The 17,063-nt window shown below is 47.9% G+C and overlaps 1 protein-coding gene across 1 annotated transcript in view; it reads left to right on the forward strand.

Annotated features, from left to right (window-relative positions):
* Positions 1-487: 487 nt before the first annotated feature.
* The window catches only part of LOC139825527 (ral guanine nucleotide dissociation stimulator-like 1), a 42,923-nt gene continuing 26,347 nt past the window's right edge, over positions 488-17,063 (forward strand). The window contains exons 1-3 of the mRNA XM_071798618.1: positions 488-494; positions 542-648; positions 1,328-1,777. Coding sequence (XP_071654719.1) covers positions 488-494; positions 542-648; positions 1,328-1,504 — 291 coding nt within the window. The 3' untranslated portion in view covers positions 1,505-1,777. The remainder of the gene's footprint in view (positions 495-541; positions 649-1,327; positions 1,778-17,063) is intronic.

Here is a 17,063-nt window from a genome sequence, read left to right on the forward strand (position 1 = left end):
GCACAAGGTAGGGCCCGGGCCCTGTGTTCAGCACAAACAGCCTGTGCGAGGCTGCTGACGCTGCCCGCGGCCCCAGGCGCTTGCCCAAGCCTGTGGATCTTGACTGGAGCGTTGCTGGCAGTGGAATGGAGGGACCTGAGCTCTGGGAAAGGCGATTTTGGGGGGAGGGCTCATGTACATCAGCCCAGCCTAACTCTGGGGCAGGCAGAGCAGCTGAGCAAGTGAGAAGCAGGTGAGGTCAGAGCTCACCAGCCCTGTGGTTTGACCTGCCAGGAACTGCCCAGACCAAGCCTGGGCTGGGCTGGGTTCCGTTCCCAGGGAGCTTTGTCCTGCAGACTCTGCTCTCTTGACCTAAGCTGCCTTAACTGGGTTGCCGAAGCCCTTGTTGAGGCTGTTGTGCTGAAGAGTGTCATATTTAGCTTTTGGATCTTTGAAATTCAATGGTAATGAATGTGTTTGATCTCGTCTCCCCCCTTGCTGCCATCTGATGACAAGTGCTCCAAGAAGTGCCCCGGCCCCGTGACTCCCGTTCCATCAAAAGAAGTGCCGCCAGTCCTGCCAGTCTACAACCAGCAGAGCGGAGAGAGCTGCGTCATCCGCACCAGCGTAGAAGAGGACAGAAGCGGCAACATCTACAGGAGCATCCTGGTGAGCGGTGGGAACAGCAAAGCGCTGTTACTGTGGGTGGTGTTTTCACCCCAGGTGACTTGAATGGTGCTTTTAGTTTCGGAAACACCTATTCCCCGATCAGACCTCCTTGACAGGGAACGTGACCGATGTTACAAATCAAAACATGTGGAGCAGGGGATGAATGAGAGGTTTGCAAAGAGCATCTCTCAGGGTTTCTGGCCTTGAAATTGAAGCTTGTATTTGATCAACAATGCCAGGTGAAGCACTCTGAGCAAGTGCCGGCTTTGCTGCCCCTGCTCTTCTGCCAGCGCCGGCTGTTGTGTGTCCAGCTCAGCACTGGGGTGTGTGAGCTGTGACACAAGGTGCCCCTTCCCCAGCAAACCCAGCTCCAAGGCCCAGAATCTTTGCAGGACATCGCAGAAAGTGTTTAGCAGGGGAGACTGTGGATTAATGGATGTCTGCAAACAGCAGCTGGGGCAGCTCTTGCTGCGGATTCGATGGCTGCTGAGAACAAGGTCTCACCTCCCCGAGCGGTTGCTCAGGAGAGCAGAGGCTGTGATTCCCTGCTGCATTTCTAGAGCAGTGTCTGTTGTCTTGAACTAACTCCACCCCCAGGTGTCGCAAAGAGCGTGTTTTAGCGTCTGGCAGAATCTGCGACTTGGTTACCAAGCGACTCCTTGCAACTCCCTCTTTGCAGCTGAGTAACCAAGAGAAGGCTCCTGCTGTCATCCAGCGAGCCATGGAGAAGCACAACCTGCAGTCTGGCTCGGCCGAGGATTACGAGCTGGTCCAGATCATCTCCGAGGACAAAGGTGGGGAAGCAGAACTCTGCTGCTGCTGGAAGAGCTCTGCTGCATTTTGCCGGCAAGAGTAACATGCGGAGCGACGTCAGAAACGCCATCGCCACGTTGTCCCAGCTGCCGGTGAGAATAAACCCCCAACGCTGAGTGGGGCGCCCATGAACGCTCGCTCTGCTCCCTCTCTTGCGGAGCTGGCGATCCCACCCAAGGCGAACGTGTTCTACGCCATGAGCACCCAGGGCAACTTCGACTGCATCCTGAGAAGAAAAGCTGCAGCACAGGAGGAGCCCGCACTTCATGGGTTGTAATGGCTGAGCTCTGGATAGGATTTACTGTTTATATTATAAGTATGTAAACTTTTTTCCCCCCAGTTTTAGTCTGGAGTTCATGTATTTTATTATGTGACCTGTATATAATGTTTGAGCTTTGTATAATATTGAATATTTCTATAACGAGTATATTAACTTTTTTCCAGTTTTTGTCTGCAGTTAATGTATTTTAATACTCGATGTGTTTATCATATTTAATCTTTCCATACTTCTACAGAAACCTTCAATATTATAGAATCTTTTTTCTACTGATGTCTGCTTGGAGTTCCTATATTTAAATAGCTTAGCTTTATAGAATATTTTAGCTTGTATAATATTCAGTATTCACAGAATAAGTACGTAAACTTTTTCCACTAATTTCTCCTTGGAGTTAATATATTTAAATGGTTTAGCTGTATCTCGTATTTGAGCTTTATTTAATATTTTTTATTTAACATACTGATATTTATGTGATATTTTTATTTAATGTACTAATGTTTAATATTTATTTAATATGTTTATTTAATGTACTAATATTTAATATTTATTTACTATGTACATAGACCTTCCCCAATAATTATTTTCTGGAGTTGATATATTTTATTACTAAATCTTTATATAATATTTGATCCTTGTATAATATTTAATATTGATATGATAAGTATATCAACTTTTTTCAACCCATTTTTGTCTGGAGTTAATGTATTTTAATGTTTCTTCTGTAGATAGTGTTTGAGCTTTATATCACATATCTAGAGATGCATATAAAATAAATAGAGAAACTTTTTTCCACCCTTTTTTTCTGGAGTTAATAGATACTAATAACTGAGCTTTATAGAACACATCATCTTTATTTAATATTTATAGAATAAATACTTGAACTTTTTTCCACCAATTCTTGTCTGGCATTAAAATATTCTAATATTTGATCCCTATGTCATATTCAATCTTTACATGGATGTAACATCTCTATCATAAATACGTCACTTTTTTCCACTAATTCTTCTCTTGAGTTAATATATATTAAGATTTGAGCTTTTATATCATACATAATCTTTATTTAATACATAATCTTTATTTACATAAGAAATCTGTGAACTTTTTTCCCCCACCAATTCTTGTCTGGCGTTAAAATATTTTAATATTTGATCCTTATGTAGTATTTAGTTTTTATAGATATGTAACATTTCTATAATAAATACGTAACTTTTTTCAACTAATTTTTGTTGGAGTTAATATAGTTTAATATTTGATCTTTATATCATATTTAATCTCTATATATTATTTAATGTTTCTATAAAAATACGTAAACATTTTTCCAGTATTTTTTGATCTGGAGTTACTAGGATTAATATTTAAGCTTTATATAACACATAATCTTTATTTAATATTTATATAATAAATACTTGAACTTTATTCCACCAATTCTCGTCTGGAGTTAGTAGATTTTAGTGTTTGATCTCTAGATAATATTTGATCTTTATATGATATTTAATCTTTATATAATATTGAATGTTTCTATAATAAATGGATTAACTTTTGACCACTAATTTGTGTCTGGAGTTAATATATTTTAATGTTTGATTTTGTATTCTATTTAATCTTTAGTTAATATTTAATACTTATATAATACTTATATACTTATATACTTATATACTTTATACTTATATAATACTTATATAATACTTATATAATAAATATGCAAACGTTGTCTGGAGTTAGTAGATTTTAATGTTTGATCTTTAGATCATGTTTGAGCTTTGTATAATATTTAATGTATCCATAATAAATAGATGAACTTTTTAACACTATTTTGTGTCTGGAGCGAATGTATTTAAATATTTGATCTGCGTGTGCAGAGGAGCTGCTCCTGGGCAGAGCTGTCTCTCTGCAGCGCTGCCGCTTGCCAGGAGCTCCCTCTGTCCCAGGAGCCCAGCCCAGCTCAGCAGCACAGGAGCAGCCCAGGGCGCTTTAATGACCCCTCTGGTGGCTTTGGTGTAGAGTCCATGAACATCAGACCTTGAGGGGAAGAAGAAGAAACTTCTCAAGAAATCAAAGTCAGATTCAAACTCCATAGTTTCTGTTATTGTTAATGGGTCTCACTGAGGGACACTACTGAGCAACGGTCTCCAGGATCTGGTTAGAGTAGAAAACCGGAGGCAGTGATGACAGTTCGGGAAAAGCAAAGTAAAGGTCTCTCTGATGCTGAGTAAACCTGGATGTGTTTCATTAACCAAAGGTCAAGCCCTGACCCCCAGCCCTGGGAAGGCAGATCCTGTCCCTCCCACGTTGCCCAGGGCCCTTCCTGGACAGTGTGATGTGGGGCTGTGCAAGGCCAAGGGCAGGACTATGGTCCCACACCTCCCAGGTTCCTGGCTGGGGACAAGGAGGGTTTTGGAGCTCATTGACAACGTCTTCCTGACATGGGTGACTCAGGAGTCAGTGAGGTGAGGTGCCCAGCCACTCTCACTCCCAGTTCCAAGACTTAGCCATGTACATCCAGTTGGATGTTACAAATTACTTGACCGTGGAGAAGAAATGGAAAACATCTTCTGTCAGCAACCTTAGGATGTCTCCAGTCAATGAGCAGGTTCCTATGGAGAACTGTAATGACCCTGACACTCACTGGCCAGGAGGTGATCTTGGGCCGACTTCTTAACATGTCTGCCTGGTGGGCCAATAGGGGTGATGTTCACCTGGATCTATTCCTGATCAAGAAGGAAGAGCTGGTGAGGGATGTGAACGTCAGTGTCCACCTTGGCTGTTGTGACCAGGAAACAGTGGGGTCCCAGTCACCAGAGGGGAGGGAGGAAGGCCAGCAGCAGAGCACAGGCTGGTGGGCTGCAGAGAAGGCTTTGACGTACTGGAGGATGGCAGATGAGGTGGTTACGTGGAAGCAGGCCTGAAAGGTGAAGAAGCTCAGGAAACCAGAGCAGCCTTACAGGACAGGCTGCTCCAAGCACAAGAATGATTTCTTTGAGAACCCATGAAAAGAAGCATTTATCTTGTGAGGCTGCTCATCTGAACTGATGGAGCTCCAGGACAAAAAGGCAGCACACAGGAGGTGGAAGCAGGGGAAGCTGCAGAGGAGGAATTCAGAAACCTTGTCCATCGATGTAAAGATGATGCCAAAGCTGATCTGAACTTCATAGCTGCAGGGGAGAATGAAGGCAGCAAGACGAGCTTACACAGTTTCCTTAAAACAAGAGACGTGGGCCTCCTGCTGAACTTTGTAAGAGTACAATCAGACAGGACTGAGGTTCTTCACGGCTTCTTTGCCCCCATCCTCACCAGCAAGGTCTCCTGGGAGTTCATTCCTAAACTCAGGAGTCTGGAGAAAACCCAGCAATGGATGGGGCTCAAGTCACGGTGACCTGAGGCAACTCAGATACTCAGACACCATTACAGAAAATGAAAACTGAGCATGGAAGGAAATAGAAGAAATTTAGCTTTATTGCTATTTATTATGGAAATGCTCTCTGTTTTACTATTTCTGAAATCTCCCTAATCATCAACAACAGACTTGAAGCCTTTAGGAAAAAGATGCACAGAGCCTTGCCTTGTAAGAGCATTTCAGATGTTAATGAGCCCTCTGCTGCCATGATCCTGAACTGCAGATGCTGAAACAACGAACAAACCTCTCATGAAGTGAAAGGCAGAAGCAAACCCCAAGTTTCTGAGGGTGTTTGGGACCCCACGAAGGGCCATCACTGACACAGCTGTGAAGGAAACAACCAGTGCAGGTCCCTGTCCCTGGAGACCGGTGAAGGAAAGACTTGGAGACACTGGTTACAGGTGGTGAGGGCCGTGTGGAGGTGGCTCTGATGCCATGTGAGCCCTTGATGCTTGTTCATCTCCAGAATGGCTGAGCCCTGACCCCTGGGACCTGGTAGATTTTTCTCCAATGTTTTTCAAGGATTTTCCTCTGGTCACTGTGAGTGTTTCGTGTTTTGGGGTGGGTTTTGTGTCAAGTGGTGTTGCTTTAACTGCAAGGCTCTGGTTTTCTGTGGAGCTGCAAATGCCTGTGAGTTCCTCACAACTCATCCAGCTTCTTTCATACACCTGGCGATGGTCACCAATCACCTCAAGGTCCCAGTCCCACACTTGCTTGAATCCTCTATTTGGATCCATACCCATCACTCCAGGAGGTTCATGGATCCACCAGGCTCATGGATGATTCCTGAGGTCCATCCAAGTATGGGCAGTGTAAGAGAGGAGCAGAGCAGGGTCAGCTCATGGGCCATGGCTGAGCACAGCCACCCCAGCAGCAGCCATTCCCCACCTCCCAGGCACAGCCATGCCCACAGGATGGAAATGTCACTGCCATACATGATTAACCCAAGAGAGGCCTTTCTTCCTTCCATATTCCCAGGAAAATCTTCCTCCTGTTCCTCCTCCACCTGCAGACATCAACTGCTTTCCATTTCTGGGCTCAGACATGGCTGGAAGGGTTCACTGAAGCCATCAGCCATCTCATTGCTTCTCCCTGACAGGCCCTGACCCTCTCCCACACCTACACATGGCCAAGCACGGCTGCTCAGGGCCTCCCGCTCTTCAGAAGAGGCCTCGAGCTTCTTGGTTCTTCCTGATGCTTGTTATAAACTTCCTCTCTCTCTCCAGAGTTCATGGTGAGCTTTCTTGTCCATAACAGCCCCTTTATGGCCATGTCTTACTAAATGGTTGTCTTTGTATGATCATTTGTGCAGAAAGGGCAGTCACAGGACAGCACCCAATGTGCCAAAAGTGATGCCGAGTGAAATGCCGTAAAGCCCTGATGAGTTCCCCCTGTGTCTGTGTCTCTCCTGGAAGGAGTCTGTCCCGAGAAGGGGATCCAGCTCCTGCCACTCTCTGCAGAGGCACATGAGCAGTGTCCGTGCGCCTGGGGACACAAAGGTGACGTTTGCCAGACCACCCTGCATCTGATCCACGTAGATGTGTGCTTGTGGATGAGGTACGAAGCCTTATAGTGCAAATACCTATTTAGGTATCATTGCCAGAGGGACTACCACTGATGCAGAGTGCTATTTTACAGATATTTAAATATTAGCCTGGTAAACTTTCATTATTCTTTAAAAACTCACATTCCTAGACAAATACACAAACACTTGAAGGATGCCTTTTAACATGATTGTCCACAGAAGGCCCACCAGCTTTGCATCTCAGGAAGTGGGATGCCAGAGTTCAATGGCAGGATGGTTTGGGCTCTGTGCTGGGATCTGGAAACTGAAACGCGCTCCCATCTCCCACCCCCTGCCCTCCTCAGTGGGGCTGTGAGACATTCTGCCAGCAGGAAACACAGGTCAACCAGGAGTGGTGGTGGAGCTGCTCTCTATGTGAGAGAGCAACTGCAATGTACTAAATTCTGCCCAGGAGCGGACGAGGAACGAGTTGAGAGTGTATGGGTCAGGATCAAGGGACAGGCTGGCAGGGGTGATACTGTTGTAGGTGTCTATTACAGGCCACCAGATCAGACTGAGGAAGTTGATGAGGCCTTCTATGCGCAGCTGAGAGTGGCCTCGCAGTCACAGGCCCTGGTTGTTGTGGTGATTTTAACTCCCCTGATGTTTGCTGGAAGGACCATTCAGCCAGCCAGCCACAGTCCAGGAGGTTCCTCCAGCGCATTGATGATAACTTCCTCATGCAGATGGTGGAGGAGCCGGCCAGGAGAGGTGCACTGCTGGATCTCATCCTCACTAACAAAGAGGGTCTGGTCGAAGCAGTAAAGGTCGAGGGCTGCCTCGGTTGCAGTGATCACGAGATGGTGGAGTTCAGCATCTCGTGTGGCAGGAACAGAATAGCAAGTAGAATTGCAACCCTGGACTTTGGCAGGGCTAATTTCGGCCTTTTCAAGCAATTGCTGGGGGAAATCCCATGGGCAAGACTGCTTGAAGGAAAAGGGGCCCAAGAGAGCTGGATTGCATTCAGAGATTGCTTCTTCCATGCTCAGGATCAGAGCATCCCCACACGTAGGAAGTCGAGGAAGGGAGCCAGAAGGCCTGCGTGGTTGAATAGGGATCTGTTGGGTATGCTCAAGCAGAAGAGGCGAGTTTACAGGTCATGGAAGCAGGGGCTGGCCACTTGGGAGGAATATAAGGCTGCTGTTAGAGGATGCAGGAGGGCAGCCAGGATAGCCAAGGCCTCCTTAGAATTACAGCTGGCGAGAGGGGTCAAGGACAGCAAGAAGAACTTTTCCAAATACATAGCAGATAAAACTAATACCAGAGGCAATGTAGGCCCACTGATGAATGAGGTGGGTGCCCTGGTGGCAGAAGACACAGAGAAGGCAGAATTGCTGAATGCCTTCTTTGTCTCTGTCTACTCCGCTGGAGGCTGTCCTGGGGAGCCCTGTACCCCTGAGACCCCGGATGAAGCCAGGTCAATGGAGGAGTTTGCTTTAGTCGATGAGGACTGGGTTAGGGAACAATAAAGTAGTCTGGACATCCATAAATCCATGGGTCCAGATGGGATGCATCCGCGGGTGCTGAGGGAGCTGGCTGAAGTCATTGCTGGACCGCTCTCCATCATTTTTGCCAAGTCTTGGGAAACGGGAGAGGTGCCCGAGGATTGGAGGAAAGCAAATGTCACTGCAGTCTTCAAAAAGGGCAAGAAGGAGGACCCGGGTAATTATAGACCGGTCAGCATCACCTCTGTCCCTGGGAAAGTAATGGAACAGCTTATCCTTGGTGCCATCTCAAGGCACATCAGGGATAAGAGGGTCATTAGGGGCAGTCAGCATGGCTTTACCAAGGGGAAGTCGTGCTTGACCAACCTCATAGCCTTTTATGAGAATGTACCAAGGTGGATGGATGATGGCAGAGCGGTGGATGTGGTCTACCTTGACTTCAGTAAAGCCTTTGACACAGTCTGCACAGCATCCTCACAGCTAAATTGAGGAGGTGTGGACTCGACAATAGAGTAGTGAGGTGGGTTGCAAACTGGCTTAAAGAGAGAAGCCAGAGAGTGGTGGTCAATGGTGCGGAGTCCAGTTGGAGGCCAGTATCTAGTGCAGTGCCTCAGGGGTCAGTACTGGGGCCAATATTATTCAATATATTCATTAATGATTTAGACGAGGGAATTGAGTGTACTATCGGCAAGTTTGCTGATGACACTAAGCTGGGAGGAGTGGCTGACACACCAGAAGGCTGTGCTGCCATCCAGCGGGACCTGGACAGGCTGGAGAGTTGGGCGGGGGATAACCTGATGGAATTTAACAAGGGAAAGTGTAGAGTCCTGCATCTGGGCAGGAACAACCCCAAGTTCCAGTATAGGTTGGGGCATGACCTATTAGAGAGCAGTGTAGGGGAAAGGGACCTGGGGGTCCTGGTGGACAACAGGATGACCATGAGCCAGCACTGTGCCCTTGTGGCCAGGAAGGCCAATGGCATCCTTGGGTGTATTACAAGGGGGGTGGTCAGTAGATCGAGAGAGGTCCTCCTTCCCCTCTACTCCGCCCTGGTGAGACCCCATCTGGAATATTGTGTCCAGTTCTGGGCCCCTCAGTTCAAGAAGGACAGGGAACTGCTGGAGAGGGTCCAGCGTAGGGCAACAAAGATGATTAAGGGAGTGGAGCATCTCCCTTATGAAGAAAGGCTGAGGGAGCTGGGGCTCTTTAGTTTGGAGAAGAGGAGACTGAGGGGTGACCTTATTAATGTTTATAAATATATAAAGGGTGAGTGCCACGAGGATGGAGCCAGGCTCTTCTCAGTGGCAAACAATGATAGGACAAGGGGCAATGGGATCAAGCTGGAACACAAGAGGTTCCACTTAAATTTGAGAAAGAACTTCTTCTCAGTGAGGGTGACAGAGCCTGGCCCAGGCTGCCCAGGGAGGTTGTGGAGTCTCCTTCTCTGCAGACATTCAAACCCGCCTGGACACCTTCCTGTGCGACCTCACCTAGGCGTTCCTGCTCCAGCAGGGGGCTTGGACTAGATGATCTTTTGAGGTCCCTTCCAATCCCAAACATACTGTGATACTGTGATACTGTGATACAACTTTTGCCATAACATCTTTAAATCAATGTAATTCACTTTGCCTTAATACCACTAAATAATATCCAAAGCAAACCCACGCGCGAGTATCACAACTCTATGAGTTGGCACCGTGCCAAGAAAATTGGAAGGTACGTCAGAGCAGTAGAAAAGCCAAAAATCTCCAAATTTACCCCCTTCTCTTGCCCCACGTTGGGCGCCAATTATCTGTCGAGGGTTAGGATTGCGGGGTGACAATCAAACCCTGGCAGATGTGTTGTCAACCTCCTCTCCCCCCCACTTCCCCCTTTTGCCCCTCCCTCTCCCCTCTTATACTTTAACCATCGACCCCCATACCATACAGGTTTTAACCGTTTTGCTTGTTTGATTTCGGCGCAAGTTTCACATTCATGAATAACCTGTGAAATAGTGTACATAGTTAAATCCACCCCTCGATCACGAGCCCATTTGTATGTTGCATCTCTACCTTGATGCCCTGAAGCACCATGGGCCCACCGAGCTAGGAAAAGTTCACCTTTATGTTGCCAGTCCAAGTCCACCTCAGCTACTTTAATCTTAGCAGCTTGATCTGCTTGTTGGTTGTTTTGATGTTCCTCGGTGGCTTGACTTTTAGGCACATGAGCATCTACATGACCAACTTCCCCAGGCAGGCTCTCCAGCCGAGCAGCAATGTCTTCCCACAGCGTGGTTCCCAATGGTTTCACCTCTGCGCTGCCAGTTGCTTTTCTTCCATTGCTGTAGCCACCCCCACAAGGCATTTGCTACCATCCATGAGTCAGTATAGAGACAAAGCATTGGCCACTTCTCTCGTTCAGCAATGTCCAAAGCCAGCTGGATGGCTTTCACTGCTGCAAACTGACTGGATTCACCTTGTCCTTCAGTGGCTTCTGTAACTTGTTGTGTGGGACTCCACACAGCAGCTTTCAATGTTTTCCTACAGACGACAGGATCCATCTGTGAACAGTGCACACTGCTTATCAGTCTCTGAAAGCGGATTATATGGTGGTGCTTCTTCGGCACGTTTTACTTCCTCCTCATCTGCAGACATCCCAAAGTCTTTGCTTTCTGGCCAGTCTGTAATCACTTCTAATATCCCTGGACGGTTGGGACTTCCAATTCGAGCTCGTTGCGTGATCAGTGCAATCCATTTACTCCACGTAACTTCGGTTGCATGATGTGGAGAGGGAACCGTCCCTTTGCACACCCAGCTCAGCACCGGCAGTCGAGGTGCAGGAGGAGCTGTGCTTCAGTGCCCATCACTTCTGAAGCAGCTCGAACTCCTTCATATGCTGCCAGTATCTCCTTTTCAGTTGGAGTATAGTTGGTCTCAGATCCTTTGTATCCTCGACTCCAAAAACCTAAGGGTCGACCTCGGGTTTCTCCTGGTGCTTTGTGCCAGAGGCTCCAGGTAAGTCCATTATCTCCGGCTGCGGTGTAGAGCACATTTTTAACACCTAGTCCAGTTCGGACTGGTCCAAGGGCCACCGCATGAGTTATCTCACGCTTAATTTGTTCAAAGGCTTGGCGTTGTTCAGGGCCCCACTCAAATTGGTTCTTTTTACGAGTCACTCGATAGAGAGGCTCACAATGTGGCTGTAGTCAGGAATGTGCATTCTCCAAAAACCTACAACGCCCAAGAAAGTCTGTGTCTCCTTTTTATTAGTAGGTGGAGACATTGCTGCAATTTTGTTGATCACATCCATTGGGATCTGACGACGGCCATCTTGCCATTTTATTCCTAAAAACTGGATCTCTCGTGCAGGTCCCTTGACCTTGCTTCGTTTTATGGCAAAACCAGCATCCAAAAGAATATGAATTATTCTCTCACCTTTCTCGAAGACTTCTTTCGCTGTGTCGCCCCATACGATGATGTCATCAATATATTGCAAGTGTTCTGGAGCTTCACCTTGCTCCAGCGTGGTCTGGATCAGCCCATGGCAGATGGTAGGGCTGTGTTTCCACCCCTGGGGCAAGCGATTCCATGTATACTGGATGCCCCTCCAGGTGAAAGCAAACTGCGGCCTGCACTCTGCTGCTGCAGGAATAGAGAAAATGCATGAGCAATGTCAATTGTAGCATCGCACTTCACTGTCTTTGACTCCAGTTCAAATTGCAGTTCTAGCATGTCAGGCACAGCAGCATTCAGTGTGCTGTAACTTCATTCAGGCCACGATAGCCTACAGTTGGTCTCCACTCGTCACCAGACTAACGCACTGGCCAGACTGGGCTGTTAAAAGGTGAGCGGGTCTTACTGATCACACCCTGGCTTTCCAATTGACAGATCGGCTTCTGGATAGGAATCAAAGAGTCTCGATTGGTGCGATATTGCCGGCGATGCACCGTCGTGGTAGCAATTGGCACCTGCTGATCGTCAACCATCAGCAGTCCTACAACAGAAGGGTCATCTGAAAGACCCGGCAAATCAGACAGTTGTTCAATTTTCTCAGTGTCCACAGCTGCTATACCAAATGCCCACCTATACCCTTTTGGGTCCTTAAAATACCCTCTCCTGAGGTGGTCTATGCCAAGGATGCACGGAGCATCTGGACCAGTCACAATGGGATGCTTTTGCCAGTTTTTTCCAGTTAGGCTCATTTCAGCCTCTACAACAGTCAGCTCCTGGGATCCCCCAGTCACTCCAACAATATTGATGGATTGCGTTCCTTTATAATTAGAAGGAATTATTGTGCACTGAGCACCAGTGTCCACTAAAGCTTTGTACTCCTGGGGTTGTGTTGTACCAGGCCATAGTATTTGTACAGTCCAATAAACTCTGTTATCCCTTTCCTCCACCTGGTTGGAGGCAGGGCACCTCTAATTCCTGTTTTGCACAGTCTCTGGGTGTGAATTAGAGGTTCCTTCAAGAGCATCAGAATCTCTTCTGCTCCTTTTGTAAACTGGAGCAGCCACCTTCCTAGGAGTTTTTCCTTTTATCTCACGTACTCGTTCCTGAAGTTCTGAGGTCGGCCTTCCATGCCACTTATTCATGTTTTCTCCCTGCTCATGTAGGAAGAACCACAGTGAACCTCTTTTTGTGGGCTGTCTCTGCCCTCTCTCTCGAGATTGGAAACGCCTTCTCCTAACAGCTGAAACATAGGTTTGTGCAGGTCGTGAACGGTACGAGTCTGCTCTGAGCTCTTGGATTTCTTGCAGCAGCTTTTCAAACCGGTCATCAGATTTTTCACACAGTTTCTCCACAGCGGAGACACAAGCCCGTAGAGAACCAGCAAGGCTGTCCTCAAAGTACCGGAGCTGCTCAATCACTTCATTAATTTCTTGTACACCTCTAGCTGACCAGACCATTCCTGCCAATGACTTAGCATATGCAGGTGGTGCACTTTGTACAAATCTGCGCCACATAGATTTTGTACAATTGATTCTATCTGGGTCTGTCCCCTCTTGGCTGTTTGGTCCTAGATAGATGATCTCTCGCACAGCTCATTCTCTCAGGAACTGGATACCTCTCTCCATAGTATTCCATTTCCCTAACGTGGATACACAATCTTCCTTGTAGGGAAATCTGACTTTCATAGCTGCAGGAGTCGGGTCCAGAGAGTAGCGGCATTAGACTCTCTTGAAATTACCCTATCAATGGTGGAATCTTTTGACAGAGATCCCAGCTGCCTGGCTTCACCACCTTCCAATTCAATTGTTTCTGCCCCATTGTCCCAGCATCGCAGCAGCCAGGTTAAAATATTCTCGCCTTCACGACGACTGAAGTCTTTTCGCAGGTCTCTCAGCTCACCTGGAGAAAAGGACCGAGTGGTGGTCACTTCATCTCCACCCTGTCCTGATGATGATGCCTCTTGGGTTGATGTTGGCCCTGTGCCATCACCTGCTGCACGGGTAGTCTTTCTAGTGACTTTCTTACAACCAGCAACTGATGCTGATATGGGTTCACCATCATCTGATTCATTTCCAGAGTCTGAATGACTGTCACAGTGATTGCTGTGGTTACAGCAGCAACAGTGCCCAGTGTGTGAAGGCGGGGGGGCTGCCTTGTCAGCCTTTGAGGCTGGAGAAGTAACGTTATCTGCAGCGCCCTTGGCAGAGGAGCAATGCGGAGGAGCTGGAGCTTCAGCCTGCGAAGCCGCGGTTGGGGGGCAGTGGCTGCAGCAGCAGCTTTGGCTGTTTTGCCTTTTCTCGAGCGGCCAGGAGTGCTTTTTGCTAAAGCTTCCGAAGGCGCACCGCAAATCTCAGGACTAAAAAGAGACGCAAACCTCCTATTGAACCTCATTTCTCTTAACATTAACACAAACTGACACACATTCAGCAAACCAGATAACACCATCACAGTTCTATCAAAGCTCCAAGGGTATTCAAAGTTCTCTAAAACATTTGCAAACTGTCCTAGCGAAAACACAAAAGTATTTTTAGTCAGCCTTTCTAAAGATTCGCTTGACCAATTAGCAAATATAGAGCCATTCTGCTCTTTAATCTCTCCTGGAGGTTTTTCAAGGTAAAGCAAAATCGAGTAGAAATTCATTAGCGGCTGCAGTATAATGAAATAAACCAGTGCCGTACCACACAGGATCATCATGACCGCTGTCCAGTTTCTTGTTGTTATATAATGAATACTTCGATTCAGAAAGAAACACCAACACAGATATGGGATCAGCAAGCACAATGTAGAAAATAACTGATACAACTCATGCCACAACATCTTTAAGTCAATGTAATTCACTTTGTCTTAATACCACTAAATAATATCCGAAGCAAACAGACGCGCGAGTATCACAACTCTATGAGTTGGCACCGTGCCAAGAAAATTGGAAGGTACGTCAGAGCAGGAGAAAAGCCAAAAATCTCCAAATTTACCCCATTCTCTGGCCCCACGTTGGGCGCCAATTATCTGTCGAGGGTTGTGATTGCAGGGTGACAATCAAACCCTGGCAGATGTGTTGTCAACCTCCTCTCCCCCCCACTTCCCCCTTTTGCCCCTCCCTCTCCCCCCTTCCCACTCAGGGCAGGCGAATGGGAGGGAAAGAAGCACAGAGGGGAGAGAGTTGGAAAAGTTCAAGATGTTTTACTGATGCTACCGATAAAAACAGAGAAAATAATACAAATATACAAAACCCATCTTGTAAGTCTCAGCAACTGCAGAGCCAGCACCCAAAGTCCTGGATTAGACTCTGTAGCCAACCGGAGCTGGATTCAGTCTCTCACTGGCCTCAGTTCGCAGGGACGACCAGCAAGGTCCTCTCCTAATGTCGGCCATGAGGAAAAAAAGGGAAAAGGGGCGAGATCCTCGTGATCTCCCACTTTTATATGAAGTATTCACGTGAACGGAATGTTATTCACCGTTGGTCAGTCTCTCAGTCATCAGTTTTCTCATTGCCCCCCTCGCGAGATGTCCATCCGTGCTTATCAATAAGTTTGCATTCCCTTGCTGGGTTTAACCAAAACATGTGTTGGGTTCTCCAGGAAAATGCAGCTGACATGAAGGCTTTAGCTGACAGGCAAATTCACTAAAAGAGAAACTTGTTTTTAACAGAACCAGGACACTATAATAAATAGATGAACTTTTTAACACTATTTTGTGTCTGGAGCGAATGTATTTAAATATTTGATCTCGTGTAACATTCCATCTCTCTATAACCTTTAATGTTTCTATGATAAATACGTCAACTCTTCCCGCTCCTCAGTGTCTCGTTCATCTCTTTTCCTCTCTGAGACTGCACCGCGGTCTGAGAGTTTCCACCTTTTCCCCGTTGTCTCCATCACGGCATTTGTTGCTCCTGGCAAAAAGACGACCCCGAATTTAAGCTGCCTCTTGCGTTCTGGTTGTACTTCAACTGCCCGGGGAGCCAGCACACTGTTGTCAGGTTGTCAGGTTCTGGTGACAGCCTTAGAACCGGTGACGTGCACCAACCCTGCCTGTGCCCTTGGTGTGAGCAGCTCCACTTGCTCCTCACCCTGGGGAAACTGCTCCTGGCTCCGGGTCTGTCACCCTCGCTGCGGGGTCTGCACCAGCCGGGGCTCCGGGGGCTTCGCTCTCGTGCTCCACAGCAGAGGACAAACCCCACGCTCACAGGAGAACACAATAACTCATGGAGCAGCTGAGCTTCACAGCAAAGGGGAAAAATAGCAGAAAAAGAGCAGAACAGCGGAGAAGGGTTTGCACTGGCTCCTGCCTTCCCAAAACACAGTCAGTGCTGAGCAGGGAAAGCCCGGACAGCACCAGCCCAGGAGCTGAAAGCACAGGCAGAGAACCAGCGCCTGTCGGAGCTGTGGAACCGCTGGGCAGCCACCGGGTCTTGCAGATGGAAATAAATAGAAAAGTGCACCTACACGCACACGTACGGGTGAAAGAACAGTCGGCTCCACTGAGGCCATGAAACAGACACATTCATCTAATTCATTACATTTAGATCCTTAAGTATTTCTCTCCCGTCCGTGAAACCTTCAAACCTCTTGTACTATTAATAACTCGCTTCCTAAATCAACTAAAAAAAAAAAACCACGCACCTCAAACCAAACAAACAAATAAAAAAAGCAAAAACCCCAGCTGCAGTGTCAAGTAGTTTTTAATAAATTGCTACTGCTCTGCTTAGGGAAATCAAAGTTAAACAGAACTCTGCAGTGTGTCTGTCCCTTCCGTCTCCAGCCCCCGGCGGGGAGAACTGTGAGGAACACCAGGGCCGTTTCATGGAGAAACTGCTCCCGTGGGATCACAACGGGTCAGGAGAGGAACGGCTGGGAACCCAGAGCTGTGCTGACACACGTGCTGCTCCTACCCGCACCGACAGCGGCACCGCGCTGGATGCTCCGCTTCGCAGACGTCCTGCTGCTGAGGGCCGCGCCAAGCGTCTGCCGCCGTCTGGAGCATCGCCATGCTGCACCGCGCTTCACACAGAGCCGGGCTGCCGCTCGGAAAGCCAGAGCTGAGGAGGAAAGGAGAGGAGCTGTCAGAGAGCGACGCCCCCGCGGCGCAGCCGCTCCGCACGCTCACCACGCAACATGGACGCTGCTCCAGCCCGCGGAGCAGAAGGAACTCGGCTTCCCGGCACAACAGGCGCATTTCCACGGGCAGGGACTCCGTGGTGGAGCGACAGAGCTGAACGGCCTGCGCTGGCCTTCCCTGCCAGGCCTGCTCCCACCCCGTGGAACAGCACACACAGCTGCCATTTTGCACCGGGTTTTATGTATTATCAAACCGGCTGACAGGTAAGAACACATCTTCTTGAGCAGAAAGCACAACATCCGTCAGGAGTTATTAAAGAACAAACACAAGTGAAAGCCCAGGCACACATACCCAACCGTACAGATCTCCAGCGGGTGAGTTTCTCGGTGGGAAGCGCAGAGAACATCCCAGCCAACCCAAGCAGTGCAGGCCG

The sequence above is a fragment of the Patagioenas fasciata genome, chromosome 23 (assembly GCF_037038585.1).
Source record: "Patagioenas fasciata isolate bPatFas1 chromosome 23, bPatFas1.hap1, whole genome shotgun sequence".
NCBI classification, from domain to species: domain Eukaryota; kingdom Metazoa; phylum Chordata; class Aves; order Columbiformes; family Columbidae; genus Patagioenas; species Patagioenas fasciata.